Source organism: Solanum verrucosum, unplaced genomic scaffold, assembly GCF_900185275.1.
Source record: "Solanum verrucosum unplaced genomic scaffold, falcon-dt-bn FXZP01000196.1, whole genome shotgun sequence".
In the NCBI taxonomy this organism is placed as follows: Eukaryota; Viridiplantae; Streptophyta; class Magnoliopsida; order Solanales; family Solanaceae; genus Solanum; species Solanum verrucosum.
The window spans coordinates 785388-806939 of record NW_026020420.1 but is presented as its reverse complement, the minus strand read 5'-3'; the positions used below and the strand labels follow the sequence as shown (position 1 = coordinate 806939).

Sequence of the window (21552 nt, the reverse complement as noted above, 5' to 3'; positions counted from 1 at the left end):
ATATATAAACGTGATTTTTAGTTTGAGTTTAATTGATATTCATATCTTCTAACTTGGAATGTGTACGAATGTAGACCCTTAAATTTGTATAAAATTGAACAAGTAGATATACATGTTCAATGTAACATAAACAAATCAGTTCGAGTGTATTCATGCAAATTGACACGTAAAGCGCATGTTTCGACAAGTTTAAATATACATTTAAATTTGGAGAATATAAAAATAGTTGAACCCGATATATAACAAATCAATTGGAATATTATTTACTAAGTTTCCAATATCAATATTTGTTTTTATAAAATTTATATATAATCACCTTATAAAATGGTCAAATTATATAAATATTTTCTCAAATATTTTACACCATCCTTGCGTGATTTTCAAAATTTCCCATATTATTGGAGGAGAGGGAATATATCCATTCGAAAAAATAGGTAAAAACACAGCAAAATCCAAAAGTTCAAAGGTAACCGGAAAAGCCACCGGCGCCGTCGCTACGGTTGCCGGATTCTTCGCCTGAATTTAGTAACCGTAGGAGTAAAAGCATTTTCATCTCTCTCTCTTCAACTCCGCTTTTTTCTCTCTCTAAAAAAGTTATCAATTCTCTTTCTTCCGAATATTCTGTCTGCAAAAGAATTATCAGATTTTCTGCAATCAATTCTCAAAAGCCTCAAAAAAGTTACAGAGAGAGAAAGAGAAAGGGGAAAAACAAACGTTGCAGCCCACTACTGCAATTATTCCCTTCCCTTTTCTCTCTCTCTTTTTATATTTGCCAGCTCGTTTCTCCTTTTCTGTTGTACCCTTTTGTTTTCTGTATCTCAAAACGTTCAAAGAGAGATCTCCAGAGGTGCGTTTTGACCACATTTTTGATGAATTCTTATGGATCTCAATTTTAATTTGATTTTCTTATAGAATTAGTCTTTTTTGATATCTGCACATTTTTTTTGGGATAATATTGGTTTTGTTTTTGTTAATTCAATGAATGATGATCTGGGTTGTTCGTTAATTTATGTTTAAGTTATCAATTGGTTATTGTTTTTTTTATGTAGTTTTGAGGTCTTGTTGTGGTTTTAGAGTTTAATTTTGGATGTGGGATGATTGGTTAGCTAAATGTACCATGCAGCTGTGGTAATTAGGTAAGCTCATTGTAGATTATTAGTTGTTGGATGTACATTTTAGGTGAGAAAGATATGGTTTTGCAGCTTTTGCTTACTATGAGTTCTAATGCAGATATAGAATATGGATAATATGTTTGAAATTGGTTCTTGTTTTTTAATGCCAGTTTTGAGGTTTTCTTGTGGTTTTAGAGTCTTATTTTGGATGTGGGATGATTGACTAGCTAAAATGTACCATGCAGCTGTGGAAATTGGGTAATCTCATTGTAGATCATTAGTTGTTGGATGTAGATTTTAGGTGAGAAAGATATGGTTTTGTAGCTTTTGCTTACTATGAGTTCTAATGCAGATATGTTTAGAAGCATAGAATATTACTAGTTACTTGCCCTGCTTGAACCCGTTGCTTGAGAAGAGAGACTTATATGGCGTTATTAGGTGCTGAAAATGAGGATTTGTTTTGATTGCTTTCAAGTTTTATTGGAATTCAATTAGTTTATTCAAGGAAGTTTAAAGTAAAGTCCTTTTCTGGGTTTATCAGCTGCCCCTTGGCAGGAGACATGGATGATACACCTTCTGATATGTTCTACCTATTCTGATGTGGGCTCTTTTCCTCTTGTAAGCAATGGAAGTATTATATGGAGGAAATAGATTTGTGGATCCTGCCCTTGGGAAAATATACCTACGAGTTGATGATAAGTGACCGAATCTTGGTGTCGTCAACTCTGCAGTAATAAGTTGCAGAACGCAATTGCCAATGTTTCTCAAAGTAATGAAAGTTTGTTGCATCTTATCATCTAAGGTACTAGATGTTTCATCTATAGGAATGTTTCACCAAATGGCATTGCTTAAACTAGAACCGAGGTCTCATTATGGTGGGAGGATGCAAGAGTGGAACTTATCAGCATTCACTGTGGAGTATTTCATATAGCTTTTTGTCAATTTATTGGTCACAATCTGAGGCCTGTCTTCACAACAAGTTGAAGAAATTGATAATGAAAGGGGCAGCATCCTTATAATTGATGGTCATTCGCGGATGACAAGTGTAGTCAGTAAGGGGCAGCATTGATTTTGGGATAAATTACAGAATTGAGCTCCTAGAAGTTTGATTTTAGAAAAACTACTGTTGTCCTCTTGATACCAGGGTGACAGATTGACCTGCGTAGACATAATAGCAAATACATAAAAGGAGACAGTTAACATGAATAATCTCTATCAAGGCCAAAAATTACAGATGCCTACTAGTCACATGATTCATTGGAAGTATTGAGTCTCCACTCTCCATCATCAGGAAGAAGCAGTACACCAACTAACTTACCTGCAAAAAAGGAAGAAGCAATTTACTTAAAACAAGGCTGTATATCATGTGCAGTTACTAACTGAAGACACAGAAATGAGAAACCTATTAAGCTTCATTAATAATAAGGTACATCACAGGAAGCTACTTCATGTTTCTTGTTAGTTCTCTGAATCAGTTTGTTAAAGAAAGGTTCGCAAAGGAAGTTACTTTTTTCTCAGGCTTATTTACCTTTTGTATGCGCGTTGTGTGACAGGGGGTTGGGGGAAGCTTTGTGCATGCACACACCCAAAACATAGCTAAATACCTCAAGGTTTGTAATCTAGAGCCCTTCTCTTGAAAATATGTCGGGGACTGACCAGCTGCGGAGCAGAATAATTCCACTTGTGCACTAAAGATGACTTAGGGCATTCTGAAGAATGAAAATGTATATCAGATTGCATACCAAATTATACTAAAAACAACCAGATTTCTAGATAGGTGTTGTAGTCTTGCATCTTTATTAAAGGAGATTCATTTTTCCTACTAGACTAGGCTTACTGAACAGTAGATGCGGTGAGTTGGCCTGCGGCCAAGCTCTCCCCACCTGCATATACAGGTGGATAATTAAACTTACCACCTTACGCATCTTCAATGTTATAGGCTATTGTTGAATTGATTGAGATAATGAAGCTTGAACTTTGAGAACCTTTTTTGAAGTAAGGGTTTAGAACAAGTGTAAGTAAGACGAGATATATAGACCACAAGTTTAACCTCATAAGAAGAATGGAGGTGAGATTACATAGGAATGTGGTGCTTAAATGTAGAGAATTCACTAATTTAAGCTTAGCGTTAAAGAGACGGCGTAAGAGATGAAGATATAACACATAGAATAAAAAAGAAGGCTAAAATGAAGGAGCATTACGTGAGTGTTATGCTATAAGAAGATACTTATTCAGGTGAATAAGTTTTATAGAACGGTGCAAGGCCTACAATGTAATGTGGAGGCCATCATATCGGGAAGATAAGTGTCATAAAAATGCAAATATCAAGACCAATTTGTGGTTATACAAGATTAGAGAAGATCAGAAATGTAATATTTGATGGAAGGTACAAGCAATACACAAAGGATAAAGGAGATAAGGTCGCCTGAGATGGTTTGACCATGTGCTACGTAGAACTTCAAGTGCACCGGTCATTAACTGTGTCTCTATGATGACCGGAAGTGTGTTAAAAGGGGAAAAAGTATACCTAGGATCATGTGAAAGGAAGTTGTCTAAAAGGACCTATGATCTTTGGAAATCTATGTGGACCTATAAAAGAATAGAACACAATAGAAGAAAATGATTCATATATGCAACACAAAGTAGTGTTGATAAAGCCTTAGTCATGTTGGTACACTTGGATTAGGTCTAGTATTTTTGGGGACCTTTTTGTGTGCTTAGAGAGTTATATGTTAGTAGAACATGTAGAGAGTTCTCAGTGTTAACGCACCCCTAATCTGTCTTAAGAGTTAAACTTATTGAGAATTGAAACGAAACATGACCAAATGGAGCGAAATGGATATCAAGGATTCATATGGCCAACTCGAACTAGTTGTGATTGGTAGCTTTGAAAGTGAGTAGTATGAAGAGACGTTGGGAACATGAATAAGCTATATCAAGGCTGCAGATATTTCATTTTGTGATGATTCACTTGTCTAATTGCTTGTGTAAATTTGAATGAAGATTATATTTATTGTTATTGCTGTTACGATTGGTAGCTTTGAAAATGAGTTGTATGAGAAGAAGTAGGGAACTGGAATAAGCTATATCATGGTTTCAGATGTTTCCTTTTGTGAAGATTCACTTGTCTAATTGTCTGTTTATATTTGAATGAAGATTATATTTATTGCATGTGCTATTAAATGAAGTTCTTAATTTGTTTCTGGGATGATAATGGTCATGTCCATTTTGTCTGTGCAGTTGGTGTTCAGAATATCGGAATAGCTGAAGTCGGGTGCTTCAACAATCTAGTTTCTTTTTCTTCCTTGAAAGAGATAACGGGGAAGATTTTGCATCATGTCTAACTCTGTTAAAGCCTTAGAACCTGCATTTCAGGGTGCGGGTCAGAGAATGTATCCTTTGCTGCAAATGTGATCCCTGACTGATTACATGGAACAAAGTTGAAAAGGGTATTAATGATAAATAAATAGAAAAAAAGAAAAAGTTGAAATGAGTATTGATCAGTTTAAACACCACTGAATTTTTCTCAGCACCCTGCTTCTATAAAGGGTAAGCGGGGGCTTAAAAAAAGTAAAAACAAAAAAGAGTAGGCTGGGTTTTTGTGGTAAATATTCTGGACATTCTTGGCGATCCTCAGTGAATATTACCTTTACTTATCCAAAAAATAAAATAGAATAGCAATCTCTGGACATCTTCAGTGTGTTCATTATTATTTTTTTGAGGACAAGTTAGAAGTACCGTTAAACGAGGCACCAAGGGGTTGCCAAAACCCTGTCACGAATTGAAAGACAGTGCCCTCATGTGCTGCTAGAAATTGCTCCTTGCCTGCAAAAAATATTCTTTAAGGAAATCTATGAGCCTATTTAATATCATATCTTCCCCTTGAAATTTCATCCGGGAAAATCCATCTTTTCTCAATAATGTTTTTTGTCATTTGATCTAAATAGCATTCCATTTACCTCTTGTTCTCCTCCATGAGGAAAAACCAAAGGGAACATTTTGTGACCATTTCCAAAGTAGTTGTGTGTTTATGTTCATTATTTCCACTGCCAAACATAGCTGCAAGAACTTTAACTTGAGGTTTGAACTTATTATGTTAATAATGCGGCCTGTTGGGACTTTTCAAACTTTAAACTTAACTCTATCTAGAGGGACCGAAATTTGGAGAATTGAGGATTTCCAACCAGTTCCATTGCCAAAGTCTGAATGTGGTAAATTCTACTCGGGTGATTCTTACATCATCTTGCAGGTTCGTGGATGCGAATGTCTTTGGCTTTACATGTACTCCTTTATCTTGGCAGAAAAGTGTCATTCATGCCTAGTATTATTGAATTGTATTGACATAATCCTACTAGTCAGGTTCATCTGTATAATATAATACCACAAAATCACATGTTCGTCTATAATTGCAGACAACTTCTGGCAAGGGAGGTTCTTATATATATGATATACACTTCTGGCTTGGAAAGGATACTAGTCAGGTGTGAAATCGATCTCCATTCTTAGCAGCTATTTAACCAGATTTATATTTTTCTTTTCCATTTGCTAAAATTTGGATGCTATGTCAGGATGAAGCTGGAACTGCAGCTATCAAAACTGTTGAGCTTGATGCGATTCTTGGAGGGCGAGCAGTACAGCATAGGGAAATCCAAGGTCATGAATCGGACAAATTTTTATCATTCTTTAAGCCATGCATTATACCATTGGAAGGTGGTATTGCATCTGGATTCAAGAAACCAGAAGAGGAAGAATTTGAAACAAGGTTGTATGTCTGCAAGGGCAAACGAGTTGTCAGGATGAAGCAGGTATAGAAGCATATAAAACTTACTGATGAGCTCATTTAGAACATGCAATCATGTTCAATTTTGGTTGAAGATTACATATTTAAGCATGAATATGTATCAGGTCCCATTTTCCCGGTCCTCTCTAAATCATGATGATGTGTTCATTCTGGACTCTAAAGACAAGATATATCAGTTCAATGGTGCAAATTCCAATATCCAGGAGAGGGCCAAAGCATTAGAAGTTATTCAGTTCTTGAAGGACAAGTATCACGAGGGGACATGTGATGTTGCAATTGTTGGTAAGTACAAGGCTTGAAAAATTCATAGATAAGTGGTGAGCAAGTAATATCTATTTGTTATACTCCTTCTATCCCGGTTTAATTGTCCTAGTTTGAACTTATTGTTGAAATTCCTTATTAAGCCTTCAAATTTGCTTTGTCTATTTTGTTCTTTTGCAACTAAAACATGTATATTTGGCGAATTTCTATCTTACACTTCCTAGTATAATTTTTTTAGCATTAGAAATTATGGGTCAAATTATTATCAAGCTTGGTATATTTGACTGTGTTAAAGCAGGACATTTAGATTGGGTGTTCCTGAATATTATGCATGTCTTGCATGAATATTTCTTCTTCTTAGAGTTATGTGAGTCAGCTATAATAAGGAATAAAGAAGTTCCACACATAGAGCAGATTTGACTAACTAAGACAGGGAACAAACTCTTTTAAAAGCTTATAATTTCAAGGGAAGGTTCTATTTGAATTGGTGTCATCACCTACACAGTTCAATTATTTCGACAGAATTAATATGGATCTGTTTTTGATATGTATGCTATGTTTCGGTTCTAATGAAGAACTTCAGACCTTTTCTTTATTCTATTAATATTTCGTGGTATTCATGTGGGAGTGCTCCTTATTTCTATTGCATACACCAGATGATGGGAATTTACAAGCTGAGACGGATTCCGGTTCCTTCTGGGTGCTCTTTGGTGGCTTTGCTCCAATTGGCAAAAAGGTTGCTAGTGAAGATGATATTGTTCCAGAGAAGACACCTGCTAAACTTTATAGGTATTGTTGAATCCTGCTGTCCTATACTTGACTTTAAGGTAGTTATGTAATCATTACTCCGTCAACTTAACCCAATTTATATTCACCAGCTTTTGTTCCTTAAGTGATTCATAACTGCTTTAGAATAACCTTTGTGTCAAATTAAATAGGTGTCTCGTTTATAGAATTGCTATGGTTGGATTAAGAATGTTCCAGTTCATTCGGGATTTTTTTTGTTTTTGTTTGCAGTAAGTGGTTACTTTTTAAAATGTCAAAAGGTAAACCTTTGACATTACATGTAGTGGTGGGAGGGTCACATAATTGGGGATCTAAGTGAGAATTACAATGGTTGGGAATTGGGAAATGGCAAATGGAGTAAATAACGACACTAGGAGCAATCAAAGAAATGAAGGATATGTTTTCATCAGTGTAGAATATGTGTATCTTATTCTGTGAGGTGAATATCTTGCTGCTATGTTCGTTTTACTGGAGTCGATACTTGTTTTATCTCTCTTAATTTTACTTGGTTTGGAGGTGCAACTAAGCCAGTGGCTTCTATTGCCCAGATGAAAAAGTATCCCTATCTTAAAATTGTTTGAGTGCTAGATCCAATAATTAACACACTTAACTGAAGCATAATGTAAATTGAACTTAAGTTTGACACTTCATATAATATAAAATAATTGAAACATCCTTGGTTGACCAATCACTGTTGGATGGTATTTCTTTCCACTAAAAATGATCTTTATACTTGAATTATTCTAGTTAAATCTTAAAATTTTTGGCATATTTATGTTGATTGCATCCCTAGTGCTTGCTGCTTTCTCATCTAGAAGTTTGAAATCAACCTTTTGCTGGTGTTAGTGCTAAAGTTGAACTTTTTCCTCTCTTTGTAGCATTACTGATGGTCAAGTCAGTCCTGTGGACGGTGAACTTTCAAAATCCAGCTTAGAAAACAATAAATGCTATCTTTTGGATTGTGGTGCTGAGGTATTTGTTTGGGTTGGCCGTGTAACTCAACTGGAAGAGAGGAAAGCTGCCACTCAAGCTGCAGAGGTAAATATTAGCTCTAAACTCCAGAGAGTTCTTTTATGGTGAAATTTCTCATAACTAATTGACTAAATATATCCACAGGAATTTCTTTCCAGTCAAAATAGACCCAAGTCAACACATGTAACCCGACTTATTCAAGGCTATGAAACATATTCATTCAAGTCCAACTTTGACTCTTGGCCATCAGGGTCTGCACCGGCTGCTGAGGAGGGAAGAGGAAAAGTAGCAGGTAGATTAGTTTGAATGTTGTAGAATTGATGTTTTGTTTCTTGGAAGCAGTTTTATGTTTTTGTTGTTGTTGCATTTATACAGCTTTGCTGAAGCAACAAGGGATTGGTGTTAAAGGTGCTAGCAAAAGTGCTCCTGTAAACGAGGATGTCCCTCCGTTGCTTGAAGGGGGTGGAAAAATAGAGGTCTGATCATCACTATGAAATCCTTTTGATTATAATTTGTCTGCTGATATTGTTGCTAAAAATTTATGATTTTACTAGGTTTGGCGTATCAATGGTAATGCAAAGACCCCAGTCACCGGAGATGATATTGGTAAATTTCACTGTGGAGATTGCTATATCGTTCTTTACACATACCACCACAGTGACAGGAAAGAAGATTATTATCTATGCTGGTGGATTGGAAAGGATAGCGTTGAGGTAATATAGATTGTCCTTGCAATATAAGGGTCTCCACATTTTTTCCTGTTATTAATAATTCATTATATATGACATTTTCTTTCACAAGTAATTCAACTAACATGCCATTTTAGACATCAGGGTGGAAATTCATCTCTTATATTTTATTTTTAATTATATCTAAAAAAAATCATATGCTGGTAAATAGTGAAAAATAACAAATGTTCACACACCCTTGTTATTTTCATGTTTTTGAATCGGATCTATTTGGACGACCCTGTAAAATTCTTTTCCCTACTCCTCTGTAGATGCGAAAAAAGGAAACGGAAGTGAAAATGTATTGCCATCATATAAAAGTTTCATCTTTTGTAAATTAGCTTCATATATTTAAACTTAATATGGATATGACCTCATTGGACTAGCACACTGATTTAGAAAATAAAATTCTGTTGAAATGTCTAGTATAATAGTTAAAAATCGAGATGCATAAAATTTAGAATGTCAGGTACGAAAGATAAGTAGTATAGTGCTATAGTAGTACTTATGTTAGTTTGAATGTTCGGAGTTTGATAAACTTTTCCTGTTAGGGAAATCAGCAAATGTAAATTAGAAGGGATTAAAAAAGAAAGTGAAGTTGGGATTGATGGACTAACTATTTCTGCATTGTAGTCCTTTCTACTTTATGTCATGTATATGATAAATTTGAAGGCCTTATCCAGTCCATTGTACGTTATGGATTCAGGAGGACCAAAACATGGCTGCTAAATTGGCTAGTACAATGTGCAATTCACTTAAAGGGAGACCAGTGCTGGTATTACTTCTTGACACCTCTTTTCTCGCTAGAAAACTGAGTGAGGTTTTAGTATGACGTGTAACATCATCCAGGGTCGCATATATCAAGGGAAAGAACCACCACAATTTGTTGCAATCTTCCAGCCCTTGTTGGTCCTTAAGGTACCTCTTATGCAGTGTAATTCAGGTTACTTCTTTAGAATGTAATTTGCCATATTTATTTAATAACCATAATGAATTTCTATCATTTTTTCAGGGTGGATTAAGCTCTGGCTATAAAAATTATATTGCTGACAAAGGCCTGAATGATGAAACCTACACTGCTGATTCCGTGGCACTTATTCAAGTATCTGGAACTTCTGTGCATAACAACAAAGCAGTTCAAGTTGATGCTGTATGCAATCCTTCTAAATTTCTTCTCTTTTTGGGCTGCTATGCTATTTGCTGTTCTTGTCTATGCTTCTCTGTTGCATGCACTGGTTTTCTGAGTTTTGAAGAAAGAAAGGACCTGGCTGCTCATATCATTCTTAAATGGAAATTTTTATTGGATTTCTTGTGATTTGCTAGATTACCGAATATCAGTACATCACTGGCCATTGGAGAGGCATATCATGTTGTCCATGCAACTTGATTGGCCTTGTGTATGACTCAGTTTTCTGGTGCTTCCAAGTTAAACTTGTAACAGAGCTCAAATGCCATATCTTGTAAATTTTGCATCTTCCTGATGCTGTTATTAATACCACTTATCAAAAAAAACTTGTAACAGTAATTATGGGCTATGGCCACAAGTTATAATGTACTCTGTTGTAAACTTATCAAAGTAAATCTAAAACCTTGATTACCTATCTCTTTTTTTGTTTCTAAACTTTGTCAGGTGGCAGCTTCACTGAACTCTAATGAGTGTTTTCTTCTGCAATCTGGCTCATCAGTATTTAGTTGGCATGGAAACCAGAGTACCTATGAGCAGCAGCAATTAGCAGCAACACTTGCAGAATTCTTGAAGGTGAGAACTTCTCTTGAATTTGAGAATGTGTTTTTCTTTTTCATTGGTCTTTTCAACTTAGAAGGGCCTGATCTTTTATATTCTATTGCACAAGTTGATTGCCTACTCTAAAGGGAAAGGGTGAATCATTTTATCCTTCCTTGACGAAAACTGTTAAGAATGTGTGATGGATTGTAATCAAAATGTGTTTTTTCATTGTTCTTTTTCAAATTGAAAGGGCATGACCTCATTGATAAAAACAAATAAAGGACCTAGTCTTTCAAATTTCAATTACTCATTTACAACATGGTTACCTCTAAACGAAAGGGGTGTCCCTTATACTTCCTTGGTAAAAACTGTTAGGAGTTTGTGATATAGATATTAATTGTTTTTGAGGAAGTGTTTAAATGGTCTAATGATGATTTTCTTTTGTCAAGATCTAGCTTTTACTATGTTAAGTGTTTTTGAAAATCTGATTATTCATTTTTAAATGGGATATGTGCTTCTTTTTCTGTTTTGCCTGATGATGATGCATTCAGTATTTTGTGAGAAACCTTGTTTTTTAGTCATGATACGAAAAAAAATCTCATGATAAGATGTTACTGTGTTATGTGAAATATGATTTCTGTTGAACACATTGAAGAAAGTACATTAATTATTTTAAGAATCTAATTCGATCAAATTGTGGTAACCAGGTTGTGGTACAAGTGTTTTGGTGACCCAAATAACTCCTTTCAATACAACCTATTTTTATATAGCTAGCGTGGCAGTGAAATATAGTCCTACTATACTTGGACTATTTTCCAAATAAACAGCGGTGTACCTTTGAAATGATCGATTGCATGAACACCTCTGCTCTCTTAAACTATTGCTTTCTATTTTTTGTTTGTAATGAGTTAAGTGAAGTAATCAAGAAAAAGCAAAGCCTTATAATGAGTATGCTGATATTGCATGCCAAAAAGGCTAACATCATTTTTGTGGGAACAAAACCCTGAAATTTCCGTTGGAATCTGATTCTGATGTATGAGTAGGAAGTCAAGTCTATATGGTTTTCTAGCTTGTGATAATCTAGAGAAGCTTTGTTCTTATGTTGTGCTCCTTAATAGACAATACATACTTCACATGCATATTTTCATCTCTTGCAAAATGATCAATAAGAGATCTACAGCTGACATATATCTTGTTCGTCTGATTTTGCAATTTGTTTGGTGTTTTCAACTCAGCCTGGAGTGACTGTGAAACACACTAAAGAAGGAACAGAGAGCTCATCTTTCTGGTTTGCTGTGGGAGGAAAACAAAGTTACACCAGCAAAAAAGTAGCCCCAGAGGTCACCAGAGACCCCCACTTGTTTGTGTATTCCATTAATAAAGGTGTATCCCTGATCTCTTAATTTCATTAGCTACTTTCTTTGCGAATAAGGTGTTTTAACTTTGTTAGATTATGTCCCCACCCTCGTCCCTCTTTTTTTTGGGTGGGTGAGTGGGTGGGGGGAATAAATAAGAAGTGATATGTGCTAACTATTTTTCTACAATTTTCATGCGAACTTGTGGATATCCAGGAAAATTTGAGGTAAGGTCCTAGAGTACATAATTTGAGCTTTTTAATACATGAACTTCTTGTATATCTGGTTAATCTTTGCTTTACTCATTTGATAGATTGAAGAAATCTACAACTTCTCTCAAGATGATTTATTGACCGAGGATGTTTTATTACTTGATACACATGCTGAAGTGTTTGTTTGGGTTGGTCAGTCGTCAGATCCCAAAGAAAAGCAAAGTTCTTTTGAAATTGGACAGGTAATAGACGGTATCATAGAGATCGTTGCCTATATATAAGTGTGTTTCTGTTCTTAATTATGTTTCACTAACCATTGAAGTCCCACAGAAATACATAGAGATGGCTGTATGTTTGGAAGGGCTGTCTCCTAATGTTCCATTGTATAAAGTCACGGAAGGAAATGAGCCTTGCTTCTTTACAACATTTTTCTCCTGGGATCCTGCAAAAGCTATTGTACGTGACAACTTTCTTTCGCTTATCGAGTTCTGATACTCATTTCTATGTAGTTTGATATGAAATTCACGGAGAGTGTACTTTCACATTGATCTTCTTTAAAGCTTTTTAATAAACTTTTGGAGGGTGGATGGAACTTGAAAAATGGTACAAGCAAGTACGTAGCATAAACTAGAGAAAGTCGAAGTTGGAAGATGTTAGCATAAACCACCAGAGACATTGCCAAACATGTAATAAACAAAACATTGTTATTGAGAAAAGAGAAAGTGTTGAGCTTATAACTGCAGACTTGGTATATGTAGTAAATTGCTACTGGTATACAGGGACTAGAAAGAGATGTAATCATTTACATACAAAAGGAATTTGTTGTAGAAACATAGGAAGAAATTTGCTGTAGCAGTATAGTTAAAGGGAAAATCCAATTTGTGTGGATACCTGACAAAATAAGAACCATTTTTCCAAATTTAGCATAGATGTAATCATAGGTAGAGGTAAGGTCTGCATACATCTTACCTTCCCTTCCCTAGACTCTACTTGTGAGATTAGGCTGGGTATATTGTTGTTGATGTTAACGTGTTTGTCTTTGAGTCCTCATTACTGAGAAAACTTCGGAAGTGATTGCGGGCGTCCATTTTAAACAGGCACACGGAAACTCATTCCAGAAGAAGGTTATGCTACTCTTTGGAGTTGGTCATGCTTCAGAGGTAACTAGAAGCAAGATGTATCTCTGCATAAATTGTTTGTACATCTGTGCAAATTTTTACCATTATATTTGCTTCAAATCATCTGAGTCCACTAGTCAACATTCTCTAAATAACACTAGTATTTTTTGGGGGACCAACATATTGTCATTTTATTATGCTTCTTCCAACTTAAGCTGTCCATACTAGAACCATATTCAAGGAAGTTAGTCACTTTTTTAACTTGTATTCCTAGTTCACTGCCCAAGCTTCATATTCTGTCTCTTGTTCTATTTAAGATAATGTTAGAACTGTACTATCAGGGTTATAAGTTGTGAAAAAATTGATTCTTTTATGACTTAAGACCAACCTAATTTGTGAAATGTAATATATTATTTATCCAAAGTCTACCATGCATGTAATATATCTTTTCCTCTATCTTTCAGAAACAGCCAAGGTCCAATGGTACAAATCATGGTGGGTCAACCCAAAGAGCTTCTGCTTTGGCTGCTTTAAACTCTGCATTTAATTCACCATCTCCAGCAAAATCTGGTTCTTCACCAAGGTCAGGGAGAAGTCCTGGTTCACAAAGAGCAGCTGCAATAGCTGCTTTATCTTCTGTTCTCAGTGCTGAAAAGAAGCAGTCACCCGAGAGCAGCTCTCCACTCCGATTAAGTAGAACTTCATCAGTAGATCCTATTCCCCTTGGTATAAAAATATTTTTTTCTCTTCCATTGTACTGTTATTTCCAGATCCTTCTCTTCCTATAGATTGTGTGTTGTGAATCCTCCTCTAGTGCTTTGTCAAGACATGTCCTGTTAACTTTTAAGTGCTTCCTTCTCTATATTTTTGTATTTCAGACAAGACGTTTCTAAGCTTTAGAGTCATTGGTATTCACTAGGTATGTGTGCAGTGTGTACACATGCATGTGTATACGTATTCATAGTTATCTTTATTTGTTGATCACAAGTATTACCATAAGAGCAGTTACAGATTATTGATGGAGAGCATTGCTAGCCTAGAATCCTTCGACATTTCAACTTCTAAGCTGACCAGTTTTACTTAATTTGTCTTTAATTGGGTAAGTATGATATACATGGAGGATTTTTTTTCCTTTGATTTAATTTTTTTGCACAAACAGGGAATGGAGTTTCTACTACTGAGGTTTTAGGTTCTAAAGAAGTTCCAGAATTCAAGGAGACCGAGACAGTTGAGCATGCAGAGGCTGATGGGGAAGACATAGGACCGAAGCCAGAACCAGAACAGGAGGAAACTGACAGTGATGGTAGTCAGATTACATATAGCTACGAACGGCTGAAGGCTAAATCTAAAAATCCTGTCACCCGGATTGATTTCAAAAGGAGAGAGGTTCGTACTTGAGTGTTGTTTAAATCCTAAATTTTGAATTTCTGATGAAAGTGAGTTCCTTTTTCTTATTTTTATTGATGGACTCTCAGGCTTATCTCTCTGACGAGGAATTCCAGTCCATACTGAAAATGACAAAAGAATCTTTCTATAAGTTGCCTAAATGGAAGCAAGATATCCACAAGAAGAAAGTCGATCTCTTCTAAAATCTGAATCGAAACAAAGGTGGTGTCCCCTGTGTTCTCAATATTGCAGTTCATTGTTTCACACAGTTTCTTGATAAAGCTACCTACTTTTACGGGTACATATTGCCATGATTGGTGTTTTGCATTTTGCTGTCTGCTTCTATGGACCCAAGGTTTTTGTGATCTTGGTTTTTTTCCCTTCAATTTGTGATGCCTGCTTGAAGAGTGATAATTTTTTTAGGTCTCTCTTATACTGCTGCTTTATCAGTACAATGTCAAGTCTGTAGTTGAGAATCAGCAGTCAGGTCAATTCTTTGATTCCTCCTTATGTATCTCAGTTCTGATGTATCATTTATTTGTTAATTGAAGGGGTGTGTACAGACTTTATATTATATTATAACTGATGCAGTAGCCATTTGCTACTGTGTTTGTTGAAGTTTCATTATTCACTCAAGAAGCAGAGATGCTTACTATTTTTTCCAATATTATTGCTTGCAAAGTGTAGCAAGTAAAGTTATTTTGACCTGAAATATGGGTCTTTTCTATAACTGTGTATATTCATTGATGTTTAGGGGTTTGTTGAGCTACTTATTAGTGTTAAACTAGCTAGTTAACTTCTGATATGCTCACTCAACTAATAGTTATTATCTCAAAAATTCACTTTCTTTTGTTGAAAAAAGTCAAGAAAGGTGATTTTCTGAGACAACTATTAGTTGAGTGATCGTTTGAAAAATTGACCATCAAACTGCAATATTTTGTTAGTTGAAATGAAATCATCAAGAATATGATATTCAGTTCTTCTGTACAATACAAAGCAATGTCATTCAATTTTCCAATATTTGGTTAATCTGAATGCTAAAAAAAAACATTTTAAAAAGATATCTCCCACCAGAAAAGAGAAAAAAAGAGAGGAAGAAATCATTGCTAAAGCTGGCACATCACTCGACTCACTTCGGTTCTAAAGATTTTCTTCTTAGGAGTTTGTCTCAGCAATAGAAAACGAAAGTTTAGCTCGTTATAGAACTTGACCAAACATTTCATAACACGAGATATCAACAGTTCACTTAATATGAACCCAAGAGATTATCCATCTAACGCTTACAAATACTCAAAAATATCAAAGTTGAGAACACCAATACAGAGATGTGAATTGCTTGGCCAATCAATGAGAAGATGGAGCACGTATTAGCTTAATTATTACTCAAGTCACTTTCACTTTTATTTAATAGTATAGTTTCAATGTATTCATGTTGCATAATCATCTCGTGTTCAGATTTTGCTGCTCTGATTAATACAAATTCACATCACTTAATTCTTAAAGAAGAAATGCTTTTGTAAAAATATATCCACACTCAATATTTATATCAAGATTAAGAATATAAGACGTTTATCTTTTTATACATATATTTATTACCTAACCATGGGTTTAGTGATGTATACTTTCACCGTAATATTAATTGCTAAGGTTAAATTATTTGATTTGATATAAATAAATACGAGTTTTTTCATTCACAATGCTTGCTCTAAGATTTCTAGGTGAAGATATCTTGTACCGACATTCGGAATGTATGTGAACCAAAAACACAAAAGAGTGAGAGGTCCATTTACTTGGTGAAGGGGGGCTTGAACAAATAGCAAATTGGATGAGATTACATTCCCCTTTTATTTCAAAATTGAAACTTTGCCCCACCAATTATGGGCTAAATAACAAACTTGTCCCCAAAATAGCCAATGTAGGCCCCATTAAGTCCTCCATACCCAATGGGCTGTGGTCCGACCCAAATTGACCAAAAAAAGAAAACACACAGTGGCTCACCTTCAATTTACGCACACTCAAAAAATAAAAATTTGGACTTCGTTCTTAAAAATCCCATTAACAAAGGTCCAGTTAGGTTTTATCGGGTTCAAGCCCAATTCTCTCTTTCTCTCTCTTCTACCGAAACCCTAGATCTGGTTCGCCGGCGGAGGCCCAAAAACGCCGTTGACCCAGATTCCGATTTACTCAAACCGGAGCTTTTCACGATCTGGGTTTTGCTCAATTTCGAGGTTTTGGTATTTGGGTAGGTATAGTACCATTTTTTGTATCTCCTCCGTTTTTTTCGATTTAAATTTATATTTGGATTTATTTAATTTTTTGTGTGTGATTAGTGTAAAGATTGTTCTTTTGTATCTCTAAAATGAATGATTTCCCTCTTTTGTTAGGATTTTGTGTATATTTTCTCTGTTCATTTGCATATCTGATGAACTTCCTTGTTGTTTGTTCAAAAGTTAGTTTTTTAGTGTTTAATTGAAATTTCTGTGTATTTATAAGAAATGTTTTAGGATTATTTTTTTTGGTAACTTCTTGTTGTGGGCTTGAAGGTGAATTGAATCATGAATATGTTTTTTTGATTTTCTGGGTGTGTTTGTTTTATAGATCTATTGTTAATAAGGGTGTTTGATCTGGGCTTTTTTAGATTTATTTTATGTGTGAGCCCATGTTTGATCCATTTTACCTAAGTAGATGTTCGTTTGACTTGTTTGTTCTTAGCCCATGCTTTGTGAAATGTCCATTTGACCCTCACTTCTTTTTGTAATAAAATGCTGACCATTGAGTTTCCTTAGTATCGAAATTCGGGCTGAGTTGGGCCAGGCCTTGATTGAATTCGGGCCGAGTTGGAACAGTCCTTGTAGCTATGAGTGAACTATTTTTCATGCATTTGGTTTGCTAAAGCTTGGGGTTTCTGATGCTATCCTGTTGCCTGTGACCACTAGAACCTCCTCATGCACTTAGGGGTCGTTTGGTTTAGCGCCATGTTATGCAGAGGTTAGTAATGCAAGAAAGACTGCTGTCCCCTCTGCTCTTCCGGGAAAAGTCGCATCCTTTTTTCGGGGACTTTTCCGCAACTCCTTATCACTATTTCGCTTTCTATAAAGCATAGTGTCAGTCTCCCTTACTTTATAGGGTAGGAGAAGGTATCTGGGATTTTGGCTTTTAGTGTCAGGGGATCACTTCCTCTTCCGGGCCGTAGTGTAAGGATTAGTAATGCAAGATCGTTTTTTATGTTGGATGTTTTGATTTTGATGTATTCAAATTACTCCTCTGTCCAATTTATGTTAGTTTCTTTTTAGTTTCTCTCAAAAAGAATGACATATTACTGTGGTGATTTATAGCAAAAGAAGTTTTTTCTGCTCATTTTAGACCACGAGTTTCAAAAGCTTCTTTCTTTTTTAAACCCCCCTCACTTAAATTGGATGGAGGGAATAATATACAATTTTTTTTATTTTTTTTTGAATTTGAAATAATATACAATGTATAATCAAAGTATGTTTACTTTTTAAAGAAAAGATAAAGTTTGTTTGTGATGAGAGACACATAAAATAATACACAGATTCCTCATAATATATGTGCATTATTTATGAGGAAAGGAAGCAGTAACTGAACATTGTACTAATAATGATTAATTTTTACCAATCATTTATAATAATAATGCTGGATTTTATGTGAAGATTAGATCTCCTCATCAGTCCAACCAAATGATCCCTTAATGCATTATGTTAATTCATTCAGTCTTCTTTATTTTTTTGTTATTCATCATCAAAAAGCAGGTATTTTTTACATTTATTTTACTATTTTTGATCTTCATGAGGGGTTTCTAGAATTTTGACTGTAAAATTTGATTACGTTTTCTAGTACTTTGTAGTATATGCTATCGGTTTGTTCTGACTGCGTCTTCTTTCTTTTGCTTTACTTCCATGTCTTCTTATATGACCCATAGATAGTTCCTTGTTGATATTCAGTAATCAACCATTCTGCTAACAGCTGACAAAAGAATTGAGTTTTCTTGAAAATTATAACAAATAATAATACCTAAATCTGAGTTTTCTTTTAGATATACATTGTTATTTGTTGTTTTTATTGTACTTTGACTATCATATTATTTTGTTGTAGTTGCTGTCCTATTTCAATCTATTGTTTTGTTATTGTATGCTATTTCTTCGTACTTTTATTACTTCTTTTTCTGACTGCTTTGGACTTCTATTCCCTTGAGCCGAGGGTCTATCAGAAATAGCCTCTCTGCTTGTGAGGTAGGGGTAAGGTCTGTGTACACTCTACCTTCCCTGGTCCCCACTTTGTGAGATTATACTGGGTATGTTGTCGTTGTATATACAATGTTACTTTGAAGCTTATTATTTATTTTTTGCGTCTCATCTTCTTTGAACACATTAGTCATTACTAATATTTTCTTTTTCTTGTTCTTCTTTTGATCATTATATTATACAGATATTTGAGAGTGTATTGCTGCTCTTAGGATGGCAACCCCAGAAACACCTGTTACTCCGGCAACTCCCACCGAAAACCATGAGATGGTCCATGAACATGAGATGATACCTGATCATGAGATGGGCCATGAACATGATATGAGCCATGAACTTGATATGGGCCATGAACATGAGATGGGCCATGAACATGAGATGATGAATGAACATGAGATGATGCAGGAACATGAGATGGTTGAACACGAGATAGTGCTTGGCAATGAGATGGTCCCGGGCAATGGAATGGTTCAGGACTATGAGATGATTCCAGGAAATGAGATGGTTCTTGCAGAGCCACAACCCAACAATGTTGAAACACCAGAAACTCAACCTGGTAAGCATAGGAAAAAGAAATCGATAGTTTGGGAGCACTTCACCATTGAAAATGTTGCTGTTGGGACTAGAAGGGCACAATGTAAGAAGTGCAAGCAATCGTTTGCATATAGTACAGGGTCAAAAGTAGCAGGAACTAGTCATCTGAAGCGCCATATTGCCAAAGGATCATGTCCAGTAGTCCTGCGTAATCAGCAGAATGATCAATTGACCCCATATAGTGCTCCTCCTAAGATGACTGGATATGGGGGTAGTAATGGTGCACCTAAAAGACGTTATCGAACTGCTTCTACTCCTTACGTTGCTTTTGATCCAGACCGGTGCCGCCAGGAAATCTCTAAGATGATTATCATGCATGACTATCCCCTTCACATGGTTGAGCATCCAGGCTTTCTTACTTTTGTTCAGAATCTTCAGCCTCGTTTTGATATGGTGAGTTTCAACACTGTGCAAGGAGATTGTGTGGCTACTTACCTTAGAGAAAAGCAAGCCATCCAGAAGGTGATTGAGGGAGTGCCTGGGTGGATCTGCTTAACACTAGATATGTGGTCCTCCCACCACACTGTGGGCTATGTATTCATAACTGGGCAGTATGTTGACAGTGAGTGGAAAATTCATAGGAAAATACTCAATGTCATCATGGAACCATATCCAGATTCTGAGATGGCTTTCAGCCATGCTGTTGCGGCTTGCCTTTCTGACTGGAGTATGGAGGGGAAGTTATTTTCTGTCACTATTAATCAACCACTGGGTGATGCTGCTATTGATAATCTTAGAGCTTTACTCTCTGTGAAGAACCCACTTGTGCTTAACGGTCAATTATTGGTTGGAAATTGTCTTGCTCGAACTTTAAGCAGCATTGCCCAAGATGCGTTTAAAGCTGTGCAAGGAACTGTCAAAAAAGTTAGAGATAGTGTCAAGTATGTGAAAACATCGGAATCTCATGAGGAAAAGTTTATTGAGCTCAAACAGCAGCTTCAGGTGCCTAGCACAAAGATGCTGACCCTTGATGACCGAACTCAATGGAACACAACATATGAGATGTTGTTGGCTGCAACGGAGTTGAAGGAAGTATTTTCATGCTTGGATGCATTAGATCCTGATTTCAAAGATGCCCCATCATTGGAAGACTGGAAGCAAGTTGAGACTCTGTGCACTTACTTGAAAATCTTCTTTGACACTGCCAATCTCCTGACTGCACCAACAATTCCAACAACCAACACATTCTTCCATGAAGCGTGGAAGATTCAATTGGAATTGGCTCGTGCTGCAGCAAGTGAAGACCCATTCACCAGCAGACTTACCAAAATGATGCAAGAGATGTTCGATAATTATTGGAAGAGCTGTTGCATAATGTTGGCTATTGCCGTAGTAATGGATCCACGCTTCAAAATGAAACTTGTTGAGTTCAGTTTTTCCAAAATATATGGGGAAGAAGCAGCCGCCTTCGTGAAGACTGTTGAGGAGGGAATCCATGAGCTCTTCAATGAATATGTGTCTCTTCCTCTACCTCTAACACCAACTTATGTTGAAGAAGTAAATGGCAGTGCTATGAGGCAGGAGGATGGCCAAGGCTTCGATGCCTCTTGTAATGGGCTTGGACTTACTGATTTTGACGTCTACATTATGGAGACTTCGAGCCAGCAGTCAAGGTCAGAACTTGATCAATATCTGGAAGAGTCCTTGCTGCCTCGTGTTCACGAGTTTGATGTGGTGGGTTGGTGGAAGCTTAACAGAATGAAGTACCCAACTTTGTCAAAAATGGCTCGTGATATCTTGTCAGTTCCTGTTTCAACAGTAACTGCTGATTCTATATTTAGCACGGTTAGCAAAGAGATGGATCATTACAGATGTTCCTTGCGACCTGAGACCGTGGAGGCCCTCATCTGTGCCAAGGACTGGCTTCAGAATGCATCTATAGACACTTCACCTGTACCAATAAAAATGGAAGTTCCGATTTAGGTCTCGGTTATGTGAAATACTCGTCTAGAATAGCTCTATTAGCCTGATTATTGATGTTTTCTTTAAGACTATTAACATTTGTCTTCTTCGTGTCGTCTGAGAATCAACTTTCTTGTATCATAATTTGGTACCTCTAGTCTTACTGGAGAGTTTAGTCCCCATTTTCAATCTCTTTATTTACTCATTGATGTTTGAATGCATGAAAACAGCTTACTGGTGCATGATATGAATCTGTTGGTATAGTTATGCTGCTCAAATGACTTGTGTTTTGCTTTCATTCTTCTGTTTGTATCTTCTTTTCTGGTCTCCCCTGCAATCG

General features: G+C 36.0%; 2 protein-coding genes across 4 annotated transcripts; both read left to right on the top strand.

The window, feature by feature from the left end:
• Positions 1–400: 400 nt before the first annotated feature.
• Positions 401–15031, top strand: LOC125841034 (villin-3). Of its 3 annotated transcripts, XM_049520029.1 has the most exons (23): positions 551–847; positions 4353–4504; positions 5262–5361; positions 5525–5593; positions 5681–5917; positions 6018–6195; positions 6831–6963; positions 7839–7998; positions 8077–8224; positions 8308–8408; positions 8487–8645; positions 9367–9435; positions 9510–9578; positions 9673–9810; positions 10291–10419; positions 11622–11769; positions 11958–11968; positions 12055–12195; positions 12284–12409; positions 13051–13113; positions 13536–13797; positions 14231–14457; positions 14547–15031. In XM_049520029.1, the coding sequence occupies exons 2-23, from the start codon at positions 4449–4451 to the stop codon at positions 14658–14660; spliced, it is 2838 nt and encodes a 945-aa protein (XP_049375986.1). In that variant the 5' UTR covers positions 551–847; positions 4353–4448; the 3' UTR covers positions 14661–15031. The 3 variants fall into 3 exon arrangements, with proteins under 3 accessions (XP_049375984.1, XP_049375985.1, XP_049375986.1); XM_049520027.1 differs by lacking the exons at positions 551–847; positions 11958–11968; positions 12055–12195; ... (3 more) ...; positions 14231–14457; positions 14547–15031 and adding an exon at positions 401–531 and having other exon boundaries at positions 11622–11803; XM_049520028.1 differs by lacking the exons at positions 551–847; positions 11958–11968; positions 12055–12195; ... (3 more) ...; positions 14231–14457; positions 14547–15031 and adding an exon at positions 410–466 and having other exon boundaries at positions 11622–11803.
• A 1495-nt stretch (positions 15032–16526) lies between these two features.
• LOC125841069 (zinc finger BED domain-containing protein DAYSLEEPER-like) lies at positions 16527–21430 on the top strand. The gene is made up of 2 exons (XM_049520076.1): positions 16527–16703; positions 18904–21430. The coding sequence occupies exon 2, from the start codon at positions 18933–18935 to the stop codon at positions 21231–21233; it is 2301 nt and encodes a 766-aa protein (XP_049376033.1). The 5' UTR covers positions 16527–16703; positions 18904–18932; the 3' UTR covers positions 21234–21430.
• The last annotated feature ends 122 nt before the right edge of the window (positions 21431–21552 follow it).